This window comes from Cuculus canorus, chromosome 9, assembly GCF_017976375.1.
Source record: "Cuculus canorus isolate bCucCan1 chromosome 9, bCucCan1.pri, whole genome shotgun sequence".
Lineage (NCBI taxonomy): Eukaryota > Metazoa > Chordata > Aves > Cuculiformes > Cuculidae > Cuculus > Cuculus canorus.
The window spans coordinates 3139949-3160225 of record NC_071409.1 but is presented as its reverse complement, the minus strand read 5'-3'; the positions used below and the strand labels follow the sequence as shown (position 1 = coordinate 3160225).

Genomic DNA, 20277 nt, shown 5'->3' with positions numbered 1-20277 from the left:
TGCATGGCTAATAAAGAGAAAGACCAGCGTTCCAGACTCGGCGTCCATGGGCTCTGTGCCAAGGAGGAGCAGCGGGCACGTCCCCGCTCCAGCGGATGTGCCTCTCTCCTGGGACACGAGCATTTTCTGACAGGCAAGACATGACCCCAACCAGTCCAGCTTCCCCCATGGAAAACACACTTTACTTGGAGGTAAAAGCCACAGCAGCAGCGATCACTTTTATTCCTATGAATACCCCAGGGAGACCATGTTCCCCAACATCAGTCAGACAAGGCAGCAAAGCTCCCAATCCATGTGACACTTGTGTCCTCCTGTGTCAGTGATGAAAGTGACTGCCTGGGCCACGCAGGAAAGATGCGATTCCTTGGGTGCTGGCACACAGTTCGGGCTGTTCCGACAGCTTTGTTTCCTTTAGGAGTATGTGGAGCTGGCAGCAGGAGCTCTGCGCGCTGTAGGAAGGACAGGGAGCAAGTCACGCAAAGCCGTGCTGGGAAAACCATGCCCAACACCTTCCCAGCCAAAAAACCCTCTGGCAGCTTAGGGCCCTGGCAGGGGCAGGGCAGTTCCCAGCCCAGAATCATGCTGTGCTTCTGTCAATTCCTCCTTTCCCTCTCGGGCAGATGGCCTTCCCTCCTCTGATGGAGAAGACAGTGGGAAAGCTTCCTTTGTGGAAAGCCACCAGGGCAAAAGGCTCCATCTCCTATGGCTTCCACGGCTGTTAATGCTCTGAAGGGAGTCAGGCTTTGAGATGCCATCATGCCAACACGCAGGCAGCCAGCTGGGTACATGCTGGCAGGCAAGGAGGCTCCCGTGCGGTGGGGACATGACAGTCCTGAGAAAGCTCTTGATAGGCTGCCCCAGCCCCAGCGCAGCAAAGCCCCCTCCTCGGTGCCTCCAGCACTTGCGCTAGCTTCTCCGCTCGAGCCACAGGCACTGCAGAGCCATGCCAGCCCCGCCACGATCCCTGAGATACAGCCCAGCAGGACCCATGAGCACATTGCTGCTGGAAGGGGTGATCCCACTTCCTCCTCCTCCCACCACCAGCGGCCACTTCCCCGTCTGATCCATGACCACAGACTGCAGGCTGGGTCAGTACAACTGAGTGATGAGGCGCAAAACTAGTCCTGCCAACACATGAGCCCAAACGGGCACAGGCAGCCGGCGCCCCGGGGCCACGCGGGGCACCATCCCATCCCAAGGACCTGTGTGATAGCTGGGGGAGCAACTCCTGGCCTCTACGACGCTTGGTCCTGGTCCAGCTGCGCCACAGCCTGCACGAGGTCCTGCATGACCAGGTCCACATCAGCCCGGGTGGTGTCTCGGCCCACGCTCAGCCGCAAGGCATTCTGTGCCACGTCGTAGGGGATCCCACAGCTGAGCAGAATCGAGGAGGGCCTGGAACACAGACACCGGGTGAGCGGGGGTAACTCAAAGGCCGAGGAAGCACATGCGTCACCAGAAAGCTTTGCCAAGAGATAAGAGGGAGTACATCTGCAGATGCACCACAGGCAAACCTGTCTCCTGCACGGTGCCTTGCTTGTTTTCCAAAGGCGTTTGCTCCTACTGGGCTTGTTACCCTGCAGCGGATTTTCTTCCCCTCCAAAGAAGACCCTTCCCCTTGTTCCTGTGGGTTGGCAGTTCTGCCACATTTACAGGGCAGCACCCACTGCCTTCACAAGCCCCCAAAGGAGCCCACTGGAGATCCAAACTGGGATTGAATGGGTGAACCAGGCACACGTGGACATAAGGCATGCTCTTCTGGCAGTGCCAGGCATTGACAAAGAGTAATTCCAAGCTCAGTTGGATCGCCAGAGCCAAGAGGGATAACACCCTTCCCAGCAGCAGTCAAGCATTCCAGCAATAACCTCCTTCGCAGCTCTTCAGTCCCTCTGGAGAGCTCCGCAACCTCTTTGCTGCAGGTGACGCTGCCCACAGTCCCTTTCCCTGTCCCATTTCCCTCCTCCCACCTGCTCTCCTCTGGGAAGGTGCCTGGCAAAGCTGCTTACCGATCCCCTTTCTCAGAGTGGCAGGCAGCCCCGACGCTGGCGAGAAGCACCTTACAGCGAGACAGCACCCTCCGCCCTGCAGCACACAAGGACAGGTCTCCCAGCACCCAGGCTCCCTCTGAGGGCCACTGCCTCACCCACTCGCCCAAGCCGCAGCGAAGTGCCCCTGTCTCTAGCCACAGCGTGCGGCGGGAGCTTGGCCACGGAGCAGCGGTGGACTGAGGGCGTGATGGAGATGTATGAGCAGAGCTACCTTGAAGGCCTGGACCCAGGACTGAGAAGTTGGACGTGTTACAAAGTCGCTTGGAGCCCATAAAGTGGCTGTTGAAGTGGATCCTCTGCTTCCCAAAAGTGGCCTGGAGAAATGAGATGGATGAGAACCACTCTGGAATCATGAACAGCCCTGTTCTGGTAAGGAGGTGACTGAGCCAGAGAAATGAACCCACCCTGGCTCCAAGCCCCACGCTCTGCAGGCTGAGACCCTGGGAGGGGAGACACAAACAGGAGCCAGATCTGCTCACCTCCAACCTGGCCTCCAGGTAATCCCGAACATCCTGCATATGAGCCTCGTAGGCCTCCCAGTTCTTGCTCACTAACTCGGCAGCCTGAGGGAGAGAAAACCCAGACAGGCTCTGTAAGCGATCGCCAAACACCCCCACCCCTTGGAATACAAATCCAGCCTGGGAACAGCTTCTGCAGTGCCAGGTCTCCGGCATCCCCTGATAGCCTCTTGGTACCTTATGCCACGTGAACGTCATGACTTCTCGCTGCCAGAGCTGCAGAGGTTCCCTGAAGCACCTACTTTGACTGGTACCAGAACCCCCATCTCCTTTCCCAATACTCCTCTCCCGCACCCCGAACTTGTCACTTTGAAGGAATGAGAAGCGCAGGTGGCATCTCGGCCAGGCAGCACCCCCAGGAACTGCTAACCCATGACCATCACTGACTCACCTGGCCAAGGCCGGCAATCATCGGGGTGTTCTCGGTGCTGGAAGGGAGAAGAGAGCAGCGGATTATCATTTCTCTGGACCAGAAACCCAACCTCAGGGCACAGATGCTCCTGACGTAGGACCCTTCACCGCTGGCGGGGTGTCCTGGACCCCTCACCACTGACCAGGACCCCTCTCGGAGGTGGGTGGAAAGGGGGCAGTTCCTCCCACGGCACAAGGCTCCAGCAGCTCCCATGCAGGGACCGCCCCCCCCCCTCCAAGCTGACAGATGACACAGCTGCCAACTCAGCTCTGACAAAGCAGCCACGCGTGGCCACCATCCTGCCACCTTACCCTGGCCGGAAACTCCTCTCCTGCCCCCCTCCAAAGAGCATGGGGTGCAGTGGGGTGGTGGTGCCGGGGCCACGCACATACAGCGCACCAATCCGCGGGCCATAGAACTGCGGGGAGAAAACAGCAACAGTGACCCTGGGGAACGATGCCAGGTGTCCCATTCCTGTTGTCTGGCCTAAATCCAGATGCCCTCCAGTGCCGAGCCCCGCCTGTCTCACAGGCACAGGCTGCTGCAGAGCTGTCCCTCGCCCTTGACCTCCTTCTGCTCCCTGTTCCAGAAGGGTCTCCCTGACTCGCAGGAGCCTTGTCACCCAGCTGGAGACTGTCTCCTGAGCACCATCCAGCTGGAAAACATTGGCCACTGGTGAGGTATCAGCCGTGGGGGGCACACGAAGTCTACCTGGCACCCCAACAGAATCACAGAACCACAGAATCTTTAAGGTTGGAAAAGACCTCTAAGCTCATCCACTCCAACTGTCAGCCCCCGCCCACCGTGCCTACTAAGCCACTTCCCCAAGTGCCACCTCTACATGCTTTTTAAATTCCTCCAGGGATGAAGACTCCACCATTGCCCTGGGCAGCCTCTGCCAGAGCTTCACCACTCTTTCGGTAAAGGAATTTTTCCTAATATCCAATCTAAACCTCCCTTGGCACAACTTGAGGCCATTTCTCCTCCCCTTGTTACCTGGGAGAAGAGACCAGCACCACCTCATCACAACCTCATTTCCTGGAGCTGCAGAGAGCGATAAGGTCTCCCCTCAGCCTCTTCTTCTCCAGGCCAAATAGGTCCAAGGCCCTCAGCGCCTCCCAGAACCCCTGGGCTCCAGACTCTTCCCCAGCTCCGTTCCCTTCTCTGGACACGCTCCAGCCCTTCAAAGTCTCCCTTGTACTTGAGGGAATGTCAGAGATGTCCTAGAGGCTGAACAGTAGCTGGGCCATGGGAACAGGGCCCACCTTGTGTCCCACAATGGTGAGATAGTCCACCCCCAGCTCCCGCACATCCACGCGCCCCTTGCCAATCATCTGCGCTGCATCCGTGTGCACCAGGATCCTGGGCAGCCCCTCCACCACTCTCCGCTGATTGAGAGCACAGATTTGCTGGCTCAGCTCTGCAACAGGCTGGTGGGAGAGAAAAGAATCTGCGTCCAAGCCACTGTCTGCTTGCCCTTACCATGCACCTTTTCCCAAGGATGTCCCCACGCCGTCCCACTTGCTGCCCACAGGCTCACCATGATGATCCCGGTCTCATTATTAGCCAGCATGATGGAAACCAGGCAGGTGGTGGGCCGGATGGCAGCGAGGATCTCGTCAACCTCGGCCCTCCCACTTTGTGGGGACACTGGCACAAAGGTGGTTTCTGAAAGCCAAAGAACAAGCCCTGATTCTTGCTGGAAACCCAGCAGCGTCCAGGGCTGCCCACACTGCGTGGGCAGAAAGCACAGCACTCTTGGGGCTGGAGCTGGGCTCCAATGGGATAATGCACCCAGGTGAGGGAACAGGAGTATGGAGGCAGGCAGGGAAAGGGGAAAATCATGGAATCATTAAGATTGGAAAAGACCTCTAAGCTCATCCAGTCCAACCATCAGGCCAACCCCACCCTGCCTACTAAACCATACCCCCAAGTGCCATGGCCACACACTTTCTGAATTTCTCCAGGGATGGGGACTCCACCACTGCTCTGGGCAGCTGGTTCCAGACCTTCACCACTCTTTCCATAAAGAAATTTTTGCTGATGTTCAGTCTAAACCTCCCCTACCACAAACTTGAGGCCATTTCCTCGTCTTGTTACTTGAGAGAAGAGACCAGCACCTACCTCACCACAACCTCCTTTCCTGGAGCTGCAGAGAGCATTGAGACCTCCCCTCAGCCTCCTCTTCTCCAGGCTAAACAGCCCCGGGTCCCCTAACTCCTGAGCTCCAGCTCCTTCCCGAGCTCTGTTCCCTTCTCTGGACACGCTCCAGCCCCTCAATGTCCTTCTTGTACTGCGAGGCCCAAAACTGAACCCAGGATTTGAGGTGTGGCCGCACCAGTGCTGAGTACAGGGGAGTGATCCCTGTCCTACTTCTAGCCACCCTATGGCTGATCCAAGTCAGGATGCCATTAGCCTTCTTGGGGGCCACCCAGGCCACTGCTGACTCATGTTCAGCTGCTGTCGACCAGCATCCCTAGGTCCTTTTCCACCTTGCAGCTTTCCAGCCACTCTTCCCCAAGCCTGGAGCTGCACGGAGTTGTTGTCACCCAAGTGCAGGACACGGCCCTTGGCCTTGTTGAACCTCATACAATTGGCCTCAGCAAATCATAATGCAAGAGGGTCCTCATCCTCCTCCACAAAATTGCCTCCTTGGCTAACCTCAGCTTGCAGCCTGGTGTCCCCGAACCATCTCCTGCGGTCCCTCACCTGCCAGGCTCTCCTTCACCAGCTGCTCCAGTGGCAGGCGGATGGAGTCATGCTCCACGCTCGATGTCACGATGTGTGGTGTCCCCTGGCTCCCTCCCTCCCTGGCCTGGCTCTCCTGGAATTGCCTGCAGGCGGTGCGGATCACCATGTTGTTGGCCTGAGGAGAGGAAGGCAGTGGGAAAATGAAGGTCCAGAGGGAGCTCGGAGCCCTTCATCCTCACCCTCCTCATCACCACTTGCTGGAGAGGAGGTGGCGGGCGGGGTCGCTTGGGAGTGGGATCAGAGTGGCCGTTCCCACCTCTGTGCCGCCCGAGGTAAAGACAATGTCCTCTGGTCGACTTCCCACCATCCTAGCCAGGCTCTCCCGAGCGCTGCCAATGAGCTCCTTTGCCTTCCTGCCTGTGGGATGAGAACCAGCAGCTCCACCATAAGCTCCTATGGATGTGGGGTTCAGTGGGGAGCCAGCAGCAGCTCCACCACAGGCTCCCCTGGATGAAGGGCTTGGTGGGGAGCCAGCAGCAGCTCCACCATGGGCTCCCTTGGATGAAGGACTCAGTGAGGAGCCAATGCAGCAGCTCCGTGGGTCCATACCTGTAGGGTGGGAGCTGCTGGGGTTGCCCCAGGCCTGGCACATGGCATCTTGCACAGCCTGGGCCACCTCAGGGGCCAGCGGGGTGGTGGCATTGTAGTCCAGGTAGACCCTGCTGGAGGGCAGGCGGTGAGTGAGGAGGTGCCATGGGGCAGGAAGGGGATGTAGGGCCGGGTGGGGCCTCACCCTTCTGCTGTGTCACACCGCGCTTCCAATGGCTCCGTCCCGGCACCCATTACTGCTGTCTCTGTCACCATCCAGCTGCCACCTCTGCCCTGGCACCATGGGCACAGAGAGCAGGCACCTGCAGTGGGGATGGGCACCTGCCCCACTGCCACCAACCAGCTCCCTCCTGCCTGCCCCACTGCTACCAGTCAGCTCTGCCCCTCCTGCCCCATGGCCCTGGGGTCACCCATGGGCTCCCTCCCACCTGCCCCATGGCCCGGGGCAACCAACCAATCCCCTCCCTCCTGCCCCACTGAGACCAATGAGCTCCTTCCTCCCTGCCCCACAGCCCAGGAGCAACCAATGAGCTCCCTCCTCCCTGCCCCATGGCCCGGGGCAACCAATGAGCTCTCTCCTCCCTGCCCCATGGCCCAGGGGCAACCAATGAGCTCCCTCCTCCCTGCCCCACGGCCCAGGGGCAACCAATGAGCTCCCTCCTCCCTGCCCCATGGCCCACGGGCAACCAATGAGCTCCCTCCTCCCTGCCCCATGGCCCAGGGGCAACCAATGAGCTCCCTCCTTCCTGCCCCATGGCCCACGGGCAACCAATGAGCTCCCTCCTCCCTGCCCCATGGCCCACGGGCAACCAATGAGCTCCCTCCTCCCTGCCCCACGGCCCAGGGGCAACCAATGAGCTCCCTCCTCCCTGCCCCACAGCCCTGGGGTCACCAATGAGCTCCCTCCCGCCTGCCCCCCAGGCCTGAGCAACCAATCAGCCCCTTCCCTCCTGCCCCACTGAGACCAATGGGCTCCCTCCTCCCTGCCCCATGACCCTGGGCAACCAATCACCCCCCTCCTTCCTGCCCCATGCACCAATCACCCCCCTCCTTCCTGCCCCATGCACCAATCAGCTCCCGCCCCCGCAGCCAATCAGCTCCCTGCCCCCCTCCCCCGGGCCGCAGCCAATCACCTCACGGCCCCGCCGTCGGCTCTCGCGGCGCAGCCAATGGGCTGTGGCGAGGCCCGCGCGCAGGGGCGCGAGGGAGGCTGAGGGGCGGCGGAGAGGGAAAAGCTCGTGCCTCACTGTCTCCCGCTCGTACCTCCTCCGCGCGCGCGGCCCCGCCCCGCAGCCGGAAGGGGCGGGAGGGGAGGGAGAAGGTGGGGGCGGCTTTTCCGGCGCGCGCGCTCGCGGTGCTTCCGGGAGGCTGCCCCTTTCCAAGATGGCGGCGGCGCCCTCGGCCCGCGCCCCCCGCTCCGCCCCGCGCAGGCCCCGCGGAGCCCCCTCCACGATGGCGGTGAGCCCCGGGGAGGGCGGGGGAGGGGCCGGGGGCGCCGTCGCGCTGCCGCACACCCCGCCGGGGCCGCCGGGGCCGCCGCCGCGCCGTGACTCAGCGCCGCGGGGGGGGGACCCGGCCCCGGGGGCGGAGGGGGCCCGGGGCGGCGGGGGGCCCGGCGGGAGGAGCCGCCAGAGCCGCCAGCGCGCGGGGAGGCGGCGGGGGGGCGGCCCGGGCTCGGCCCGCGCCCGTCGGAGGCTCGGGGACGGGCAGGGCAGGGTTTGGGTCGGATAGGACCTCGCACCCATCCGGTTCCACTCACGGGCGGCGGCGCCTCCCGCGGGATCGGGGACTCCGAGCCCCGAACAACCTGGCCTGGAACCTCCGGGGATGGGGCAGCCACTACTTCCCGGGGCCCGGGCCTCCCCACCCGCATAGGAAAACATTTCTCCTCAAGCTGTCATCCCAATCTCCCCTCTTTCAGCTTCAAACCGTTCCCCTTCATGCTCTCCCCGCACTCCCTGACCAAGAGCCCCTCCCCCGGTTTCCTGCACCCCCTTTCCCCTGCTCTAAGGTCTCCACCGCATCGTTGCGGTGCTGCCGGTGTCACGGCGTGCATGCCCTGGCGTGCCGGCACTGAAGTCCGGTGCCCTGGGCGCTCTTGTTTTGCTGTAATTTAACATATGAAGTCCAAAACCCAATTAAAAACTAATCAGCATAAAGCCTCATCTGCTGCGCTTGTTTAAGAGCCACACAGAGGGCGAGGTAGTCGCGGCACGCAGATGTTTAAATGGGCTCGGCCAGAGCAGCGGCCGTCCAACAGCAATGGAGTTCACAGTAAAATCCCAGATCTTATTGGTCTGAGTGCGTTTTCCCATCTGTTTATTTCTGCTGCAGAAAAAAAATAAGCTTCATTTGACGCGCTCCTCTCTTTTTGCCCTCCTCATCTTTCAGATTATGCCGTAACTACCAGATAAACGAGCAGTGATGGAATCACTGGATACCGAGGTGAGAGTACGGAAGACTCTGGGGACTGTTGAATACGTAGAGTCTTCGGGTTTCTCCCAGGGAGTCCTGCCCACCAAGAAGGATGTGGTTCAGAACATGCTGTACTTGCTGCAGCCCAAGCGAGCTGGCCAGGCCCAGCGCTCCAAAGAGGATGCAGCCCAGCTGCTTGCCGAGCACCTTCAGGAGCACTGGTTGGTTTGCAACTTGCACACCATCGCCACTCAAAATATAAAGAAACTTATCCTTAAAATGTATGAGGAGTTTACCAGGTTGTATCAGACCAGAAAGCAGAGACAGAACCAGGCGTTCACCGAGCGAGCAGACAAATTCAACGAGAGTTCGGAGAAACTCTTTGATGTGTTTTGTACGGATGCACAGATGAGAAATAAACTGGAGGAATGCAGTGGGATAAAAATGACTAGCATCGAGTGGAAATTCCTTGAAGATCAGAGGAGCGAAAGGAAAATGTACTACGAAGATTTCACAGACAAGCAAGAACTGAAGATGATGGAAAGAAGACAAAAGATACAATGTCTGGAGCACTTCAGGAAACTCGCCAAGGAGGAGAAGGAAGGAAACAAGGCAAAGGAAGTGAAGTTAAAAGGTGACGAGCAATCAGATGAAGGCACGAGTGTGGATGAATCCTACCCCGTGGAGGAGGAGAACGGCGGGGCTCCGGCCTTTTCGCTGCGGGGCAGAAGGAAGCGCCGGTGCACCACGAGTCCTGCAAGCGCTGCCATGCCGCTGGAGTGCCAGCATATACGGATGAGCATCAGGAGAGTTAGGCCTGGGTTCTACGAGACTGTGGAGAAGGTGAAAAACTGCTAGCGCATGCCGCCGTCAGCAGGCAGAGCTGCTGGAGTACGAGGTGGCAATGCACACGTTAGGCAAGTTTGAAATCCCACCATCAATTGGAAGTGATTGTTGTAGATCCCCAAGCCAGAGCTTAGGAACGTCCTGCCTCCACGGAAGAGCGTCGCAATGACGACAGCAGCGGCAAGGACTAAACACGTGTATTTGGAAGGATAAGTAGTCAGCGGCTAACGATGCGAAGGCTCAGCCGCAGCTGATGATCTAAGGTTATGTGGCACATAAGCCTCTTCTTCCAAGGTCCTGTCTGCATCAGTGGGGTTTTGGGAAGTCTCTCACCATTTCTGAGCCAGCGGTGGCCTAACAGCATGAAACGGCACTCGGATTTACTGCAGGGAAATAACTTGGACTTGTTAATGGATAATCCATGTGCTGAAAAGCCCCAACTCCTGCTGGTTTCAGTGGGAATGAAGGTGCTCGGCCCCTTCCAGCAGAATTTGGCCTTTCTGTGAGGAAGAAAGCTGGTGTTCAGCAGGTATTACCCCATCCCGGAGAGGTACCTGCGATTTTAGGAAGGGCTGTCTCTCCTGCTCGAGGAGGGGGAGAGATCAGGAGACATTTGAGTACTCTGGCTGTAAAAGCAGGGGTGGTTCTGAATGTTTTATTCTAGCTTCTATTTTAATGACGATTCCTTGGTGAGGATAGACCTTCCCGTAGCTGGATGAGATTTAAGATGAAGTTCCTATTCTAGGATCCGAGGTGTGAATCTTAAGTGAAATGGTAATGCTTTATCTTCTCGAGGGGGTCAGGAGGCAAATTGTGCTATTTAGATTTAAGTTGGAAAGAATTTTATAAACCATTATCCTGCTGCTTTAGGACATAGGAAAGAAAAAGTTTTCCCCTGCATGGGGGGGCTGTGGTATTTACAGCAACAGGCACCTAAGCCTGGAATTGCTTTTCCGCCCCAGGGTCTTTGCAGACCAGCAGAGTGGAAACGGTGGTTTTCCACCCAGAGTTGGTTTGAAGGAAGCATAAGACCCTTGCCCACACGCATCCCGTGCCGTGACACGTCTGTGACTTCGGGTACCCGCAGTTCGAGGGTCGCTGCCCTTCTTAGTTAGAGCTGCTTTACTGGTTTGTAATGGTGAGAGACTTGACTTGAACTTTAGCGAGACCCAGTGCTGGGGATCTCTCCAGTGAGATCCCGAACCTTGCCAGACGACACTGAAAATTCACCCCCCACATCTCTGTTTGCCCACAGAAGTTCTCTGGTAGAAAGGGCACAAACTTGCCTGGTTTTCAGATTTACCTTTCAGTGTGAGCGTTGGTTTCCCCGCTCCAGTATCTCAGCTTTCCCTCCTTTCTTTCCTGTCCGCCCTGCACATTGTTTTACTGACATTAACTCGTGCTGTTTCATTCTTTGGCTTTTGCTCCCTTTAACAATAAATGCATGTACGAATAATTTTGACAGTTCCTCTTACTTTGATCAGTCAGTTCTCGGACTGCTTTCAAGTCCTATGCCAAAGGAGGAATGAAACATGAATCGGCTGCCGGTCTGATTGGGACACAGCAGCTCTAGCGAGTGCAAGAGGCGGCAGCAGCCCCAGCCTTGCTGCTCGGGCAGGCTCCAGCGTTCCTCCGCTCCGTCCCTCCACCTACAGACGGATCCGTCCGGCTTTGAGCCGTGCATCGGCTTCCCAGCAACCTAGCTCGTTAGTTATTGCCAGAATCCTTATTCTGTGTCTTTGAGAAGTTCTTCATGGTAAGTTGCTCCAAAATATTTAGTGAACTCCATGTATTCCGCATCCCTCGTAGTGTCCTCAAGGTTTAATAGCACGCAGCCACGTTCTGCAACACCCTTCAGCCTCCACCGCTTGAGAGTGTGCAGCCCTCTCTCCTCTCTCTGACGTGCTTCACCGACTTCCCTACATCACGTCTAAACTATTTGCCTTCCAGCCCTGAGGTGCTGGACTCGAGCCTCTCACTGGGCTTCTACACCAGCAGCTCTGTTTCCGCAGGGAATATAGCCAAGCTTGGACCTCGCCGAAGTAGGTTTTTTTTAATAACTGCTGTAGCTCCCCCTTTGTATTACAAATACAGCTGACAGTACCGATGCTCGTGTATAAAGCAAATCCACCAAGGTTGGCTCGACTATGGAACACAGCTGTATAGTGCGTTATGATTTTCAGGGATTCAGGGAATTTAAGGTTGTCAGATCTGACTTCCTGTATACCACAGGGAATTACATTTCATCCAGAAGCCCCGCGCTCAGCCTGCTGGTGTCAGTTTAACCGGCCTGTCCCACCCAAAGGCAAGCTGAAGGCGTCAGAATCTGCCGCCTGACTCAGCTCCACCCATAGTGGTTTTGTTTTGCCACCTTTGCTGGGGTAAAAAAGAAAAGCGGAAAAACCCCTCTGGCCATCCTCTAGGCTGTGATTCTGTTCCCGACGCCTTGTACGGGCTGAGTGATGTTTAATGCATTTACATCACTCTTGTTTTTTTTTAATCTGGGTTTGACTGTGGATTGAGCGAAAGCCCGGCTCTGTTTCTGCTGCAGCAGGGGGGAGATTTCTAAATGATGTACTCTGATCGCTCTCTTTTGGGACCATGGTGCCTTTTTAATCAGGACAGTAAAACTTGTCCCAGGATTCTGTACTTTTGTACATTAACAGTTGTTGACTTTCCTTTTATGGTGTGTCCCAAATAAATTAATATAACAGACTTCTGGGCCTCTGTTCCTTCTTTCTGAAGGGGGAGGAAAGAGGAAACTGAAGCTAAAATAGATCTTCTCCACTCCAGCTCTCCCTCTCAGGCTCCTCCAGGAGCAGCCGTGAAGCGTGCGGGTGGACCTGCTCTCATCTGGACTGCAGGGCAGCGGTAGGGGATCTGCTCGGAAGGGGAGTCTGGGATGTGGGCCCCACCCAGAGCCCTTTTTTCTGCCAAACTGCCAGAGACTGGAGCAGCTGAAGGTAAGGGGTGAGGGATGAACCCGCTGCATGTGGTGGCAGTGTTTCACGGGCTCTGGGTGTGCTTCAGGCATGGGAAGATCAGTATCGGAGACACGGAATTGGGGGGTGGGTGGGTTCCTTGCTCTGGCTTCTCTCTCCTGTCTGTGATTCAGGGATGAGTGTTGTCCCAGAGACACGCGATGGTTCACACTGTGGGACATCTGTGTGCAAAGGAAATGGGGAAGGAAGAGCTGCTGGAAAACAGGCTTTTTGCAGGAGGAGGGAATTAAGGTGTGTCCCAGGGGCTGCAAACACTTGAGGGACGCTGAGGTGTTGATTTAGCTGGGTCTTCGCAGTCAGATTTGAGCTCAAAATGAGCTTGTGTGCCTTGAACCCTTCGCTCTGATCTGTGCAAGGGGAGCGATAGAAAAGAGAACCCAAGCACGGCTGGGCTCCTCTGCACCCCGGCCTCACGCCCTCACAGACGGGCAGGGCTCATGCCAGCCTCAGGGAGGGCTTTACACCCCTCTGCAAGAGAAACCCGGCTCTTCACAGCCCTTTGCAAGCACCTTAGAGCTGCCAAGGTCTGCACCGAGCCAGGCGGCACAGAAACGCCCAGCTGAGCTCCCGGGATGTTTGTGCCTCTTCACATGGCACCTGATGGCGGCCGCTCTGTCTGTGGTGTCTCACAAAGGGGAAGGAAGACCAAAAAAACAACCCAAAATGCAAATGATTGCGCCACTGAGTGGGCTGGATACGGAAAACAATCTGTCTGTGATTCAGAGCAGAGAAACAGTCACAAAGTTGGAATTTAAAGCAAGTCTGAGCCCAGCGCTGTGGGCACATGGCGAGTGGGTGGGCACGGGGAGGGGACAGCCACCGGCTGCCCCTGCGGCAAGCGCCAGAGCCTCGTTCTGGAGGTGCCGGCCAGCTTGACACAGGGTGACGGTGACAAACTGTGGCTCTGCTGGTGGGACACTGGGGAAGAGGGTTTTCCTGGGAAGGGGGGGCGCAGGCCTGACTGTGTCATGAGTGTGCTTGTGCTCAGCGCTGCTGGCTTGGCCACAGGGGAGCTCCGGGAGGGGAGATGAGCCTCCTGTTTCTCCGGACGCTTGCGTTTCATCCTCTGGGTGAGCGCAGTGGACAGGCAGTGATGAAGCTGTCCCTGCCACGGCAGCGCTGGGCACCAAAATCCCAGTGTGACCTGGCACAGCACCTGCCTGACCCCCATCCCGTGGCTCCCGGTGCCTTCGTGGGAGAAGTCACTCCCAAAGGTCACTCCAAGTCCCCAAAGAAGCTTCAGGGAGAATGTTTTCCTGGGTAAATACGTTGACTTATTAACCAGAAATGTATGAGGGTGTTCCCTGCTCTCACAGAGGGTGTTGTCTTGTTATTCTTCCCAAGTTTCTGGATAGCAGCTGCCTCCTCCCGGCATGGCTTTGGAGCCAGCTCCAGCCTTTTAGGACTTAATGGCAAGTGTCTGTGCCTCTATTACCTCGCTCCACACAACAGAGCATCCCTTTTGCACCCCTGTCCTGTCCCGCTCAGCTGGGCTGTGCCGTGCAGCAGGCGGTGCAATGATTCTGGGGAGGTGACTCTGCCCCTCTATTCCTCTCTTGAGAGACCTCATTTAGAGTGTTGTGTCCAGTTCTGGAATCCTCGACATAATGAGATGGAGCTGTTGGAACAGGTCCAGAGGAGGCTACAAGGATGGTCCAAGGGCTGGAGCACCTCCCATACGAGGACAGGCTGAGAGAGTTGGGGTTGTTCAGCCTGGAGAAGAGAAGGCTCCGAGGAGACCTTATAGCGACCTTCCAGCACCTGAAAGGGCTCCAAGAAAGCTGGGGAGGGGCTGTTCACAAAGGCTTGGAGTGATAGGACGAGGGGCAATGGGTATAAACTGGAGAGGGACAGATTTAGACTGGACATAAGGAGGAATTTCTTCATGATGAGGGTGGTGAGGCCCTGGCCCAGGTTGCCCAGGGAAGCTGTGGCTGCCCCATCCCTGGAGGGGTTCCAGGCCAGGTTGGATGGGGCTTGGAGCCCCTGAGCCAGTGGGAGGTGTCCCTGCCCATGGCAGGGGGTGATACTGGATGGTCTTTGGGGTCCCTTCCAACCCAAACTGTTCTATGATTCTATGATTTTATGAAATCCCAAACATTCAGGAAGAACGGGAGCTTTGAATCTTTCTCTTTCCCAACTGCCTGGAATGGAGCAGACAGATCCCCAGGCTTTTATATGCCGGATGCTCCCAAGGAGCCAGTTTCACCCGGGCTCCAAGTGTTTTACAGCTGCCTATTCCCAGTGGAATCACCCTATTACTGCATTTCCCCGAGTGGGCAAACAGACCTGTGGGCACCACCTGCCCAGGTAATCCCCGGGCTCACTGGCAGCGCTTCCGCCATTGGCCACGCTGGATCTGATGCTCCAGGCGGGCTGTTTGCTTGCTCAGCATCCATAATCGTACCGGAAAGCTCGTTTGTGGTGTTCCTTTGGTGTCAGCGCTTTCCTGCTGGTTTGCAGGTGGCCAGGGCAAACATTCCCATTTTTCCCCCACTGTCGGGGCTTTACTCACCACGTGCTCCCGCGGGCAAGTTTCTGGATGAGAGAAGCAGGTGCTGTGGAAAGTCCAGAACTTTTGGGGCGATGCTTGACTGACCACGGGGATGAGAGAGGTGGGGGTTCCTGTGGCAGCATCTGGGCTGAGCCCCACTTCCCGGGCTGTAACTGCGGGGGGGGTCTGTCCTTCACCAGCCACGGCAGCTAACATTACACCGGCTGTGGATGCTCCGAGCTGGGAAACAGCATCCTGAACCCCAAACCGCAGAGCTGGGGGTGCAGTGGTGTCGCGGGGGCAGCCGGCAGCGGGAGGGATGCTCTCAGGTTACGTGGCTTCATACAGAAATGAGTAGGGCCACACGAGCCCGGTGAGGTTTCCACCATCGGCGTATTAAAGGAGAGCGTCGGGGCATCCGCTGGGCCCCGCGGTGTCCCCGCAACATGGCAGGAGGTGAAGGGGACCTGCGGCACCTGCTGAAGCTGCACCGCACCGAGATCGCCATGGCGGTGGACGACGTCTTCCCGCTGCTGCACGGCCTGGCCGACCATGACGTTGTCCCTGAGCATGTCTTCAAGGTGAGGCGGTGGGTTGGGAGAAAATGCCTGCGGAGTGGGGACTGGCACCGTCTGGCAGCACTGGGATGCGTGGTGATGGGTCGCGGTGGCTCTGGCAGGAGACGCTGAGCTGGACGGAGCGCGAGGGCTCCCACCGTGCTTTCCACGCGCTGCTCACTTGGCTGCTGAGCCGTGACGCTGCCGTCATCCGCGATTTCTGGGCTGTGCTCTTCAAGGACTACAACCTGGAGCGGTACAGCCGCCTCCGGCCCCTTCGCGGCACCTTCCCCAGAGGTGGGAGCGGGATGGATGGGGTGACGGTACGCGGGGACTGCAGCGTGACGCTGTGCCTGTCCCCTGTGCAGAGGTGGAGCTGGGGCGGCAGCGCCGCAGCAGGCGTCTCTCCCCGAGCCCCATGGTGCCAGCCCCGCACAGACCCCACGGCAAGAGGAAAGCCCCCGAGGAGAGGGACGGGGCTCGAGCGGCACAGCCCTCCCCACGGCACACAGCCAGCCCCGGTACGAACACCCCGAGTGGGATGGCGATGGGTGCCCGTGTCCGGGGTGCCCACACAGAGGTGCCCCTTAATGCCCACCCTCACCACCCGCAGGGCCCCCACCGAAGGCGAGGACTGTGAAGAAGTCAGAGGGCGCAGATGCCCCTCGTGGGCCTCGTGCCGCCGGTGAGTGCCAACCCCTCCGGGCCGGCGGCTGTCTGTGCCCCGTGTGCCTGCGGTCAGGGCAGGGGGGGCTGCCGGCCCCGCTGAGCTGCCCCCCTGCCTGCAGCCCTCCAGGCGGTGGCCACCTCGGTGCAGAGAGCGGTGGCCATGGCGGGCAGCGAGGTGCCCGTCACACGCGGGGCCATCGAGGGCATCCTCATCAAACACGTGCTGGAGCCAGGTAGGTGGGGAGGGCCCCCCCGGAGCCCAGCCAGCCTCCTGCCCCCTTTACCCCCTAAATTCCAAAGCCACCCCCAGGCAGGTGGCCCTCCGGAGCTGCTCGTGGGCTCTCTTGCAGGCAGCTCCAAAGTGGGCAGCAAAGCTGGGGATGAGCTCTATGCCCCGACCGCCTGTGAGGAGCTGGGAGCCAGGAGCAGAAGCTGCAGCCTGAAGCCCCCTGCCCGGCCCAAGGCATCCCAGAGCGTACAGACCCCCCATCTGCTTCCACCCCGCTTTTGCCATGGCCTGGGGCCGTGTCCCCGTGCCAGGCTGTCCCAGCAGCGCCTCCCAGCTCTTCTCTTGCCCGCAGAGCAGGGAGCCCCAGCTGCACCCCCAGGACCGGCTGCCAGCACCCACCGTGCACAGCCAGGACCTTGTGCCCAACCAGGTGAGCTCTGCATGCGGCGCTCAGTGAGCCATGCGCCGTCATGGGGTCCTTGGCACGTCCCTTTGGCAACACAGGGGTCAACTGGGCTACAGCCCCCAAACCAGGCGATGTGGGGTCGGTGGGGTGGTGGGCAATGTTCTCCTGCCAGCATGAGCTCTGCCACCCACGCTGGTGCCACCCAGGGTGGTGGTGACCTCCTGCCTGCTCCCCCCGGCACAGGAGAATGAGGACGAGTGCGCAGTGTGCGGTGACGGCGGCGAGCTCATCTGCTGCGACGGCTGCCCCAGGGCCTTCCACCTCGCCTGCCTGGTGCCCCCGCTGCCTCGCGTCCCCAGGTGAGCCCTGGGCTGTCACGGGGATCCCGGTGTCCCCCCGTTGTCCCTCACTACCCTGTTCCTGCTCTGCAGTGGGATGTGGCGCTGTGCCTCCTGCACGGCGAGCGTGGCCGAACCAGGTGGGCAGCGGGAGGTGGATGTGGCTGCGGAGCGACCCTCCAACATCCCAGGAGAGGAGGCTGGCGGTGCCCGGTGCGGCAGAGGTGATGGGGGTGTCTGTGGCCGCTGCTTCACCCGGATCCCCGCACCGCGGCAGTGCCCTGCGCCTGGTGCAGACCCCAGGTGAGCTCCATGCCATCCCTCCCATCCCAGCCTGACATCCCGTCTTGGAGAGGATGGCATCTATGTCATCTGGGATGGTTGCAGGACACTGATGCTCTGCGTGTCCTGCGCCGGCACCCCGGACACGGGCAGCCTGGCGAGCTCGGCAGCGGGCAGCGACCACCCGCTGCAGGCAGCAAAGGTCAGTCCAGTCGGTCCCAGCAGGGCAAAAGGGGCTGGGAGAGGTGGCAGTGGGGGTAAGCGGGGAGCAGGGAGGCTGAGGAATGGTGGCTCAGGCTGGGGAGGGACTGTGGCTGCAGGCAAGAGGGTGAAGCTGTGCCAGAGGGTACACAGAGCACGAGATGATGCTGCAGGAGGTGAAGGATGGGGCCTGGTCCCCAGCACTGACCTGAAGGGGTGCGGGCAGGGGGCAGGTGGGAAAGCTGGCAGGAAGTGTCTCCTTCCACAGGCAGAGGATGGCCCCCTCGGTGGTGAGCCTGTGCTGAGCAGGGACGAGCTTGATGCGCTCCTGGGTGAGGTATGGCATGAGGGAGTCTCTGGTGTGACCCACAGGGAGACATCGGGCTGGGGGCTCGGTGGGGAGAGCCAGGGGACAGAGGGAGAGGGAGAAGTGACCCTCCGGGCTGTCCCACAGGGCGCCTGGGATGGGATCTTGCAGTGGGCATTCCAGAGCGTGGCACGGCCCCTGGCAGACACCCATGGGCTCCTCGCCTAGGGCGCGCTGCCCCACGGCAGCCCCGCGGCACAGAGGGGCAGGCTGTGGGGGGGCTAGCACACAGTCAGCACGGCATCCCAAAAAAGAGCAGCATCTTAAACACTGTGACGCCTGTGGGACACCTGAACTGCAGAGACACCTGCAAAACCCAGCTTACAGTCGGTGACAATAAAGTGAGCGCGCAGGATAAATGAGCCTAAGGCTTAATAACGGATAAAAAACCACAGGAATGTATTTAATGGTGAAATAAAAAGTTTAAATCTCAGGGAAACAGAAAACGGACTGTACATGCCACACCGCCAGCAATGCCTGCACAAACCCGCTCCACATCCTCCCCCCTCGGTCAGTGGAACCTGCCCCGCAGCCCCAGACATACAAACCAAGAATAACGGGGCTGAGTCTGCTTCGCATCCACGCTGGGTGTTGTCAGGGTGGTACGGCCATGGGCACCCCCTGCCCTGCCCTCTCCTGGAGCCCCCACCACGCTCCCAGCCCGCGCTCCGGCCCCAGCGACCCCTGGAGCTGCTTCCAAGGGAACCCGATGCCCACACCTGCCTCCCCACCACCTCCCACCTCTCCCCCCATCTACAAACCAGTCCCCCCAGTATTCTCCAGCCCCCAGAACGGCGCAGAAGCCTGCAGCGCTCAGCAGTGCCGTGTTTCCAACGCCGTTTATTGTATTCACACGCCGTGGTATAACCCCGCAGGGTGTTGCTATGCTGATGTGCTGTCAGATCACCAGCCTCCAAAACAATCTCTACGCTCATGCTCCCATTTTTTTTGTGCCATCTCCCCCGTACTGACTCACAGTTGGCAGACGACTCTTGCTTTCCTCATTTGATTTCCTAGTCATCTTGTATCCCACAAACTTATTTCCAGCAGATGGCAACCTGGCTTTGCTGTTCCTGATTCCGCCGTGGTCCTGCTCAGGTCTCTGGACACCCTGTGGCCCTGGTGCTGAGCCCGCAGGGCGGCCAGTGGCCCCCCACCAGTTCCCAGCTCTCCTTCTCACGCCTCCTGGGCCAAAGGAGCCACTCACCACCTGGGATGGGGCACTGCCTGAAGGCAAAGTAGTGCGGGCACAGCACATACCACCCTTTCCACTCAGCAGCTGTGATTTCAGAGAACTGTAGAACACAGAATGATTTAGGTTGAAAGGGACCCCAAAGCCCATCCAGTTCCAACCCCCTGCCATGGGCAGGGACACCTCCCACTGGATCAGGGGCTCCAAACCCCATCCAACCCGGCCTGGAGCCCCTCCAGGGATGAGGCAGCCCCCCCTGCTCTGGGCATTCGGCACTCTCGGTGCGAGACACCCGCGGTGACCTTCCCTCACACGCGCTGTGGTGACCCCGCGGCCCATCTCAACCCTCCACCCTCGCTGGAGCCGGAGGCAGAAGGCAAGAGCGCTGTAAATGGCCTCAAGCAGTCATTTTCTGAGGAGGTTCGTTGGGAATGCGCTCGCCCAGGAGAGCCAGCCGCAGGTCACCCATGGCGGCGGGGCGCTGGCGGACAGGCTCCCCACGGCGCGCAGGCCGCGAGCAGGCGGCGTGTCCCAGCCCCTCCCTCCCCCCTCGTGCCCGGTGGGTAAATCCCATCAGCAGCCGCCCTGGAGTGTCCCACGCCAGCCCTAATCCGATCTCGGGAGATGCCACCGGCTTCCTCTCGGCTGGGATGGTGCGGGAGGGACCCCCCTGTCCCGCAGAGCCCGGGAAGGGCAGCGGGGTAGTGGGAAGGTGGGGGAGCCCAGAGCTGAGCCCGGCTTTGTCCCGGGTTAATTTTAGCCCAAGGAGATAACAGAGGGGAGGCACACACGGAGCTTAAGGGCAGCGGGTGCCTGTGGGGTGCCTGCAGGGAGGACTGACCGATCCCAGCTCCCTCCTCCCCTCCCATCCCGCCACCCGCTCCCCATCCCGCTTCCCTCCCCCCCATCCCGGCTCATCCCACTATATCCCCCCTCCCCACCCCAGCTCTCTCCCGCCCCATCCCTGCCTATCCCAGCTCCCACTGCCCCCCCCCCCCCCG

The 20277-nt window shown here is 59.4% G+C and overlaps 4 protein-coding genes across 15 annotated transcripts; 3 read left to right on the top strand and 1 right to left on the bottom strand.

Moving 5' to 3' along the window:
- Positions 1-222: 222 nt before the first annotated feature.
- SCLY (selenocysteine lyase) lies at positions 223-7702 on the bottom strand. Of its 12 annotated transcripts, none has more exons than XM_054074393.1 (14): positions 7412-7532; positions 6463-6551; positions 6279-6388; positions 5986-6086; positions 5688-5844; positions 4519-4646; positions 4244-4408; positions 3290-3396; positions 2958-2994; positions 2528-2611; positions 2260-2362; positions 2007-2082; positions 1203-1395; positions 223-449 (listed from the first exon to the last, which is right to left on the bottom strand). In XM_054074393.1, the coding sequence occupies exons 2-13, from the start codon at positions 6531-6533 to the stop codon at positions 1236-1238; spliced, it is 1299 nt and encodes a 432-aa protein (XP_053930368.1). In that variant the 5' UTR covers positions 6534-6551; positions 7412-7532; the 3' UTR covers positions 223-449; positions 1203-1235. The 12 variants fall into 12 exon arrangements, 11 of the variants coding, with proteins under 11 accessions (XP_053930368.1, XP_053930365.1, XP_053930367.1 ...); XM_054074390.1 differs by lacking the exon at positions 7412-7532 and adding an exon at positions 7542-7592 and having other exon boundaries at positions 226-449; positions 6463-6580; XM_054074392.1 differs by lacking the exon at positions 7412-7532 and adding an exon at positions 7542-7582 and having other exon boundaries at positions 226-449; positions 6463-6546.
- LOC104066370 (uncharacterized) lies at positions 7596-12254 on the top strand. Its single transcript, XM_054074399.1, has 2 exons — positions 7596-7736; positions 8670-12254. Exon 2 carries the CDS (start codon positions 8703-8705, stop codon positions 9549-9551), a length of 849 nt encoding a protein of 282 aa, XP_053930374.1. The 5' UTR covers positions 7596-7736; positions 8670-8702; the 3' UTR covers positions 9552-12254.
- Positions 12255-12491: 237 nt separating this feature from the next.
- Positions 12492-17541, top strand: LOC104066398 (autoimmune regulator). Its single transcript, XM_054074519.1, has 10 exons — positions 12492-12502; positions 15489-15616; positions 15715-15889; positions 15961-16113; positions 16206-16277; positions 16381-16494; positions 16612-16736; positions 16843-16920; positions 17140-17255; positions 17328-17541. The coding sequence occupies exons 2-10, from the start codon at positions 15542-15544 to the stop codon at positions 17539-17541; spliced, it is 1122 nt and encodes a 373-aa protein (XP_053930494.1). The 5' UTR covers positions 12492-12502; positions 15489-15541.
- LOC128853036 (autoimmune regulator-like) lies at positions 17533-18458 on the top strand. Its single transcript, XM_054074537.1, has 3 exons — positions 17533-17718; positions 17986-18054; positions 18172-18458. The coding sequence occupies exons 1-3, from the start codon at positions 17629-17631 to the stop codon at positions 18250-18252; spliced, it is 240 nt and encodes a 79-aa protein (XP_053930512.1). The 5' UTR covers positions 17533-17628; the 3' UTR covers positions 18253-18458.
- The last annotated feature ends 1819 nt before the right edge of the window (positions 18459-20277 follow it).

Coding starts and splice junctions, on each gene's coding strand:
- SCLY (XM_054074388.1), bottom strand. CDS start 6,533: ATGGTGACAGAGACAGCAGTAATGGGTGCCGGGACGGAGCCATTGGAA. Junction 2,612..2,957: donor TGATTGCCGGCCTTGGCCAG/GTGAGTCAGTGA, acceptor TCTCTCCCTCAG/GCTGCCGAGTTAGTGAGCAA. Junction 2,083..2,259: donor CCTGGGTCCAGGCCTTCAAG/GTAGCTCTGCTC, acceptor TGTGTGCTGCAG/GGCGGAGGGTGCTGTCTCGC.
- LOC104066370 (XM_054074399.1), top strand. CDS start 8,703: ATGGAATCACTGGATACCGAGGTGAGAGTACGGAAGACTCTGGGGACT.
- LOC104066398 (XM_054074519.1), top strand. CDS start 15,542: ATGGCGGTGGACGACGTCTTCCCGCTGCTGCACGGCCTGGCCGACCAT. Junction 15,617..15,714: donor TCCCTGAGCATGTCTTCAAG/GTGAGGCGGTGG, acceptor TGGCTCTGGCAG/GAGACGCTGAGCTGGACGGA. Junction 16,114..16,205: donor ACGGCACACAGCCAGCCCCG/GTACGAACACCC, acceptor CACCACCCGCAG/GGCCCCCACCGAAGGCGAGG.
- LOC128853036 (XM_054074537.1), top strand. CDS start 17,629: ATGCTCTGCGTGTCCTGCGCCGGCACCCCGGACACGGGCAGCCTGGCG. Junction 17,719..17,985: donor ACCCGCTGCAGGCAGCAAAG/GTCAGTCCAGTC, acceptor CTCCTTCCACAG/GCAGAGGATGGCCCCCTCGG. Junction 18,055..18,171: donor TTGATGCGCTCCTGGGTGAG/GTATGGCATGAG, acceptor GCTGTCCCACAG/GGCGCCTGGGATGGGATCTT.